An 8742-nucleotide genomic window follows, 5' to 3' on the forward strand; every position below is an offset into this window, starting at 1 on the left:
TTTGGTTCATCTCAGCTGCATAACATCATCATGTCTCTCACATTCACTGCTGTTTCTTCAGAATCGTCTTTGGTTGGTACATCACCTGTCCATCCTGGGGAGGACCCGTCTTTCATTTGAACATTACTGAGTTTTCATCTTTTTTTCCGGAATCCATTTTCTTTAAGGAGTTTTTCCTAAAAGGGTCTGAGGGCAGGGATACCCAGTTTAGTTTAGTCTGTTTAGTTTAGCAAACAGCTAGTGCATTCTATGACTTTATGTTCTTTATGATTCATGCTTATTACACAATCACTGGCATGTAGCCCATTGAGATGGCTATTGTTGCAAATATTGGGCCATATAAATAAAATTGATTTGAAGTTGAAGTGAATTGAATTATGAGCTGATCTTCTTTCCCATCAGCCTGCGCGCTGTTTCTTCTCCCTGATCCAGGTTTGCTGAAGCAGGTTAGATAATGTAAGTTTGGTTTCAGTGAAGATTTGGGTCCATTCCAGTTTGTTGAGGGAAATGTGACGCATGGATCTGGTGGGAAGCTCTGGGTTTGTCCCGTTGGTCCGGCTCGGTGCCACGTCTCCGCTGTGTGACGCAGTGCAGCTTATCAGGCAGGTAGAGTGTCTGTATCTGAGAGCGTAAGTGAAACAGGATTGCCAACCTTTGACCTGATAATGTTTATCTGTGCACATATTTAAAGACCATTCATTGACACGCTCAGTCAAGGTCGAGAGCTGATGACCTGCAGATGTTCACCAACTTCCTTCATACATTTCAGTGCAGGGTCGTGACTCTGTGGAGGGTTCTGTGGTTCTGGTTCGGTTCCAGGTTCTCCTCCGTTTCCTTGTGCAGAATCAAGAGCAGGAATTCCTTTCTTTTCCTGAAACTGCCTTTAGTCTTTTCATCGAAAGATTTTGAATGATGGAACTTCCTACTTTTTCTAGGAGAACGTTATGGGATGTCTTTGAATGTAAACCAGTGTTCTGACAAAACCCCAATTCTAATTATTTTATGATGTTTGTATTTAAAACAAAGATGGCTTCCTCACTTTTTGTGTAACTCTTGTGCTATCCTAAGCACTTTAAAATTGGGAGTTGGGTCATCTAGACCCCACTAGACAGTGCGCTTTTCTTCAATGATTTGTGATCTTCACTGGTGTCCATGGATTACATGAAATCTTTCCACCTTTATCCACCTTTGCCATGGTAGGGAGAACACATCAATGTAAGGGTGGGGTCATCTAAGATAACACAAGGGTTAAAAAAAAGAGGCATCTGGGCTTTTGGACAATCACTTTTATGATCATGAAGATCCTCTGGGCTCATGATGTGAGCCTCTTCGTTTTATCTTTTCATGAGTCAAATATCAACACAGAGGGATGAGTTTGATGAGAAATCCACAGCTGATGAAAAAAGACTGTTGACCGAACGTTGTTAGCTGACCGACTTAACTATTTCGTTTATTCCTATTTAGCTCAAGTTCAGCTCTTTGCCTGTTACCACCATCAGCACGCATGCACACACACACATATATGTGCATCTGCACACACATACGTGCATGCACACGAGCACGCTCAGCAGATAGTCTCTATCAGAGTCAGATAGGACTGTTGTTGGAGGCAAAGTGGGCCCAGAAGGACAAAGGTCCCAGTGTGGACTGACTGCAGCAGATAGCAGGATCGGCTCTGTTTGCCCACAGAGCTTCGCTGCCCTTTGGACACCACACCTCAACCGATGCAGTTCTTGGCAAACACAAGTGTGTGTGTGTTATTATATTGAAACAAACATGTAAATGTCTGTTGTTTTCTTCAGCTGACGTTGCTCTCAGAGAAAGGCCGGTTACGGCAGTGTTAGTCCTCATCACAACACACAGTCTGGAGTCTTTCTAAAAGCAGCTGGAGGGTTGAATCTGTGCTCAGGAACTGAACCAATGCAGAACGTAGAACCAGGAGAACCTGCCGTAACTCTGGACAAGGCATTGAAAAGTTGGGCCAGAACCACGGAGAACCAGAACCAAGCAATTCTCAGCAGCTGAGAGACAGTTCAAGTTTCTCCTCTGCTGGCTGGATGCAGAATCACTTCAACACCCGCAGCACGTTTGGGCCCGGAGTCCTGTGGTCAAGGTGAATCAGGCCTAAAGTCCAGACCATTTGAGATCCAAACTGAGAAGCTCCAAGGAATCCAGCACATCACCCAAAGGTGAATAAACAAGGAGGACCACCAACCAGAGAGAGGCAGTGGTTTTTGAATATCATAGAGGGGCATCTGAGTGTCTCCGTCCTAAGATCAAGACCTGAGGTCAGATCCTCTGACAACCATCAGAACAATAAAGCAGACACCAGGAACATAAACATGCAGAAGACACTTTACAATAAAGATCTGTCTTTTAATAAAACGTAGATTTCAGATATACATGTGATGGAATCAGAAACATTTACAGGACATTACATGAGGAAGAAGAGCATCTGAGTCACTCGATGAAGCTCCAAAATCCACTTCACCAAGTCCAGAAGCAAAGTACTGAAAAAAAAAATCCCCATTCTGTGTTTTGGAGTATCAAATAAACGAGGAAAGAATCATACATTTAAAACAACAGACGCTTCTTTTAAATTTGATCCAGTTTGGATCCTGAACAGATTCCATTCAGATCCTTCATGTCAGTAGATGATCCTCAAACTGCTCATGTTCTCCAGCAGCTGCAGAATATCAGAAGAACGTCAGAACAACAACAGGAGAATGACAGGAGAACATCCAAAAAATATTTAGAGACACGTCACCAGGAGAACTTTAAAAGAAGGTCAGGAGAAACACAGAAGAACTTCAAGAAAGCATCAAGACAGTGGCAGGAGCTCATTGCTGGAGGTTCCTGGGTCGGTTGCTTTGCCGCCTCAGATAGTCCTTGGTTGTGTCTTGAAAAAAAACTGTTTGTTGTGTTTCTGGAGGAAATCTGCAGACAGAAGCTGGAGTTCTAAGGAGCAGCTGAAGCTCTGTCTTGGAACTTACTGATGAACATGAAGGTTTCCAGAAAAAGACAGAAGAGGAAACAAAGTGAGGACTTTCTTTTCTCTCCTGAATCAGACTAAAGTTTTTTCATTTCCGTTTGACCATAGATGCTCAAACCCCACATCTTCCCGGCAACAGGAATGTAAACGATGGCGCTCAGAGGGAGGAGCTTCAGTCTGAGTGGTTCAGCTGATGGAGGAGCATGTGATCACGTCATAATGGAGGAGATGCAGCAGCTACTCCACTCCTCCAGCTGAAGAGCACATGGCATGATTCACAAACGGAGGAAAGCAGCTCTGGATTTTTCCTGAAGCTCACAGAACCTTAAAGGGGGAAAGACTCAAGTCTGGTGCAGCAGTGATAAAGACCAAACGTGCTCCTCACACGCTGACTTTGACATCAGCGTTTCTTCTCCTCTGGTTTATGTTGGTCTGAGAGGATCACCACGGTTCCTCATGGGGACTCTGCTGTCCAGGTTCTACACTCTGCTGCTCTTCAGAACTCTTCCTTGATGTTCAGCGCCAGAGAAGATGGGGACACCAGCCCGTTGCTGCCGCTGCTGCTTGTCACCATGGCAACACTGTTGCTGCCGTTCCCGTGGATGCCCGCCCCGCTGGTTCCTCCGCCGTTTCCGGTGGGCGGGGTGGGTGTGGTGGTGGAGGAGGCGGGCTGCTGGAGCTTCTTCTTGTTGATTTTGCGCTCTTTGGCCCGTCGGTTCTGGAACCAGATCTTCACCTGCAGGCGTGGAACTCATGTCAGAACAGCATCTGGAGAACATGGAGTACATGAAGCCGAGCTGCTGTGTACCTGTCTCTCTGACAGGCTCAGTGCTGTGGCGAGCTCCGCCTTCCTACGGATGGTGATGTATTTGCTGTAGTGGAACTCTTTCTCCAGCTCCAGCCGCTGGTGGTCCGTGTACACGACCCGGTACTTATCCTTGGTTCGCGTCTTCCCGTCTGCAAAAGACACAAAGACAACTGCTCGGGAAAAGCAAAAAGGGCTGTGGCTCAGTGGGTTGAGCTGCCCGATCTGCTGGATGGTCAGAGGTTCAATTTCCTGACGAAACAGCTAATTTTCCCTCAATGTTATACCTGTCATCTGCTACAGTTCCTGAAATATTAAAATTGAAATGCAGTTAGAACACAATCACCCTCCTGCAGGTCAGAATTGGTAAAACTACAGCAACGCTGTGATGTCATCACAGAGGACGAAATGTCCGAAGGTTTGACTCTGAACTCTTAGATCCACACTGCCTTCATGTTCTCCAGCGACAGGCTCAGGCCCTCACATGGTCAGACTGGACTATGGGGGGTTGAGGCTCTCAACTGCTGCCAGTGTCAAAGCTGTGAATGAACTGAGCGTGATTGTGTTGTAAACTGCAGGCGTGCGCGCCCCAGGGCCGTGCACTACAGCCGCGTGATCCCGCCCCATCTCCCCATTCAAATTGAAGTATTTACATAAACTGACTCCTGTCTGTTGCAGTGATGTGTTTGTGTGCAGCTTCGAAATCTCTACTCTCACACTGCTACAGTGACAGCCAGCCTGACGCCTACGTTTCCCAAACTGCATCTCTGTCTGTGTTAACTTGATGCTATCATCATGTTTAAAAGCTATATTTTAGGTGTTTTCTGTAAAAGGGAAGTGTTTACACTTATGACCAGGCATGCACAGATCTGCAGGAAATGTTTCTGTATGTACACGATGAAGATGTATTAAAATGTCCCAGCATGTAGGTCAAATTCTTTCTCTAAGGAGTGAGGGTTAACATGTGACAGATGAGACTTATTCTGTTCCATCAATCTCTGGAGGAACATGAAGAAAACCCTTCAGTTTGTTTCTGAAGATCTCCTGGCTCTTTTCCAAAGTACAGCAGGACGTTTTTCTCCACCTGCTTCTAGTAAAATGGCTTTAGAGGGGTAACGAATTGGAGAGCAAATAAGTCCTCAAAAAGGTTTTGGGTCAACACCAGAAGGAAACCATCTTTCCTCCTTTCTGGAGTGATTGTTTGGTGCAAACAGGATAATAGGTAACATATTTTCTGGAGGCTGTGTGTGGACAAACAGATAATTAAAGCTCTCAGTGCTTTACCATTAACCCTGAACACACAACAGTCAAATAAGTGATGAGAGTCCCTTCTCCAGACACCCCCACCTCCACCTCCCTCCCCAGAGCGGAGTAACTGTTGAATTCAGACAAAATTGTTTGGGTTTGTCACAAACTTTTGCCTGAAGGCGATGGAGACAGAACTGGATTCTCCATCAGCTGATGAGGAGACTGTTATGAGGGAAAGCTGACAGAACTTCAGATCTGATCCAGAACCAGGAACCCACTGTCACTAGTGATTCAACATTAGCACAGAAACGGTCTGTCTGTAGCTGCCTCATTCTGTTGGTTAAAACAAGTCTCTCTGCAGGTCTGATCAGAACCTGCCCAGCAGAGATGGAAAAGCCCATGGCGTTCCCTCCACCAACCAAAAACATTGGGGTTCCACAAGTTCCAGAAACTCTGGAAGTCAGGAACCAAAAACTCTACAACCAGGAAGTGTCAAATCTGGAGAGTAAAACCTGCAAATTGGGAACAAGGAATTGTGACATTTGAGAGTCTGAAACATCAAGAGTGGAGCCTAGAAATCTAGAACCTGAAAGTGTCAAAGTTAAGGTGTCTAGTATAGTGTAGAACCTGGAAGTCTGGAACTTCAAAGTCTGGAAATTCAGAAATCTGCAAGTCTAGAGTCTGAATGTCTGAAACACGGAAATCTAGTACCTTGATGTCTAGAACCCAGAAGTGCAAGTCTGGAACGTAGAAGTCTGGAATTTGCAAGTGCCATACCAGAAGTGTCGAACCTGGGGAATCTAGAACTTGGATGCCCAGAGCCTGAAAGTCTAGAACCTGGAAGTCTGAAATAAAAAAATCTGAAATCTGTAAGTCTAGAACCTGGAGCCTGGAAGTCTAGAACCTATATGTCCAAATCTAGATGTAAGTATAAGTATAAGTATTGAACTTAGAAGTCTAGAACCTGTCTAAAACCAAGAAGTGTAAAACCTGGTAATCTAGAACCTGGAGGTCTAGAACTGGCAAGTGTCAAATTTTGGAGTCTATGACCAGGATTCACAAAACCTGGAGATCTAGATCCTGGTAGTCTAAAAAAAAGAGGTGTCCTATTCTTATATCTGGAAACTGGAAGTCTGAAATGGGGGAGTATGGACCATGGAAGTCTAGAATCTGGAAGTCTGACCCTGGACGACCCCTCTCTCTGCATTTTTCTTTAGCTGAAACACAAATTGTCAGACAGCGCTGAAGGTGCTCTTCATGGTTCCACATTTGGATCGGCTGGCTGCTGCAGTTCCTAAAGTTTGCATCATCACAAAGCCACCATGTCTAACCCGACCCACTGACAACAAAAGTGAGTGAGGGAAGTGTCAAACCTTGCAATCTAGAACCTGGAGGTCCAGAACCTTGGAAGTCTAGACCGACAAGATGAATGAGGATGTTTAAAATAGCTTCTAACATTATGAAAAGATGTTTCTGCAGGACTCAGAACCCAAGCTATCTGCCCTCTCCCTCCCACTGGACAAATAGCATCAGAGATTTGATGTTTCTTCAGTCTGAACTGAGTCAAAACCTGAAGCAGGCAGGTGGATCTGGAAGCTGAGGAAGGTTCTTCCGTATCTATATTTGGAACAGGCACATAGAGCTTAACTCAGGCACATTTTGTTTTACACGCTTCTGTTTGCAGCCTCTCCAAATGAAACAATAATTAAAGGATTTTTGACGTCACACTGACCTGAGCGCGTGGAGAAGCTAAAAATATTCAAAATATATTTTAGATTTTTATTTTTTAATCAAACCGACCTGCCTCACGTCAGGGCCGATTGACCGACACACACACGCAGACAAACGAACACACACTTCAAAGGCTCATTTTTGACCCCAACATAGACATGCGGGGCATTTCTATCACAACCTGATGAGGCTCGACACGACACGGACTATAACTTTAAAAAGATTAAATTAGTAAATAAAGCAATTTGTAATAAATTAAAATAACTTAATATAATTATACTATAATTATAATAATTTATTATTAAAACGTGGTATTAAACAAATAAAAACGGAAAAGGTAAAAAAAAGCATTTAAATGATCACAAAACAATAAAAACAGTTAAAGTTAAACATTAATATGAGAACTAATTCAATATTTAATTATAAAATAACCCTGCGGTCCAAGCCATTGCGCACGTGCAGCTATCTGCCGGCGGCGTGCCGGCGCGAGGACATTTGAGTATCTCCGCGCGCTCATATCTGCTTCATTATTAAAATATAACAGAAAGAAAAGTCGAACTTGCTGTGGGCGGCGCACGGGCGGCGGTTCGGTTCTGTATGCCCCGAATAAAGGTTCGGGATTTTTTAAAATGAATAAAGAGATGAATATAAAAAAAAAAAAGTTTGGCCTCGAGAAGAGGTTCCAGTTCTTACTCGGGTTGCTGGGCGGCGCAGAGGTTCTGATCCACTCGTACGGGTTCCTTCTGCGGGGGGAACCGGGAGACACCTGTCCGACCGTCGCATTCAGGGAGGGGGGGAGCAGCGAGGAGGGCTGCCCGGAGAAATCCGGAGGGCTAAAGCCCAGTGAGGGGCCTGTCACGGAAGAGGCCCCCGGGGGCCCCCCCGCCGTGTAGTGATGTGAGGACCAGTCATCTCGTGTGGGCGCAGGGGGCGGGTAAGCCGGGCTCCAGCCGCCGTGGCCCGGGCCGGCCTGCTGGGAGGGGTGCGGGTCGTTGCTGAGTCCCGGGTGGTGGTGGTGGTAGCTGGAGAAGTCCGAGTACTGCGGCGGGGGGGGCACCGGGAAGTTCTGCGGGCTGAGGCTGAGCCCCGGGTGGCGGCTCACCGGGCTCTGGTGCGCGTACATGGGGGGCTCCTTGTCCAGCTGCAGGTAACTGACGTACATCTTACCGGGGGTGGGGGCTCCCTCAGCATACTGCGGATCCAGCCTGCCTGCGTGCCCGCGCTCACCTGGTCTGCAGGTGAAGTGAGCTTCGCTCCGAACGTCCTTGTCCTCCCGCGTGCACCTGAGCACACCTCCACCTGCGCTCGTGACCGTGCCGTTAAAACAGCCGTGGTCACGAGGACACTTTATGGCCTTTATCTCCTTCTCGCCGCGCTCCTCTTCCTCTTCTTCCTACAATGTTCATCATGAGAAACCAGCTTTCCCACGCGCCACTCCCCACGACCTGCAGTCCTGCGGCTGCATTTGCATCTCGCACTTCAAAGGGCCGCCAGACGCCCTAGAAAAGTTAGAACGTGTGCGCGCGGCGGACAGTACCCCCCCCCCCCCCCCCCGCGCGCGCTCATCTATCTCAAACTCCCGCCGCGAGGCCCCGACTCGGTTCTGAAATAAAAGCGGATTCCCGCCTTCGCAGAGGCCCGATCCATGAATATGATCAACAAACGCAAATCTTTTCTGCTACTTCAGCCTGAAAATGTAGTTTTTACGTTAACAACAAATCAGAATTGTTTTTTTCATTTTGCTCGTAACTCTGCGTTGATTTAATTTACATTTATGGTCTTTAATGGAAACAATGATGGTCATGTTTTCTCCGCTGGTTTTTAAAACATTCACAACGATAAAATCAAAAGAAACAGAAAATCAATAAATCAATTCATTTGTATTACTATTAATAAATCTATTCATTTCTATTACTAATAATAAAACTGTTGTATGGTGTCACATAACCGTCTTCGTTTTTAAATT

General features: G+C 46.0%; 1 protein-coding gene across 1 annotated transcript; it reads right to left on the reverse strand.

Moving 5' to 3' along the window:
- Window positions 1–2355: 2355 nt before the first annotated feature.
- Window positions 2356–8255, reverse strand: LOC101157389 (homeobox protein CHOX-CAD). Its single transcript, XM_004076736.4, has 3 exons — window positions 7470–8255; window positions 3801–3949; window positions 2356–3728 (listed from the first exon to the last, which is right to left on the reverse strand). Exons 1-3 carry the CDS (start codon window positions 7936–7938, stop codon window positions 3489–3491), a joined length of 858 nt encoding a protein of 285 aa, XP_004076784.4. The 5' UTR covers window positions 7939–8255; the 3' UTR covers window positions 2356–3488.
- Window positions 8256–8742: the final 487 nt, after the last annotated feature.

Source organism: Oryzias latipes, chromosome 14 (genome assembly GCF_002234675.1).
Source record: "Oryzias latipes chromosome 14, ASM223467v1".
Taxonomy (NCBI): Eukaryota; Metazoa; Chordata; class Actinopteri; order Beloniformes; family Adrianichthyidae; genus Oryzias; species Oryzias latipes.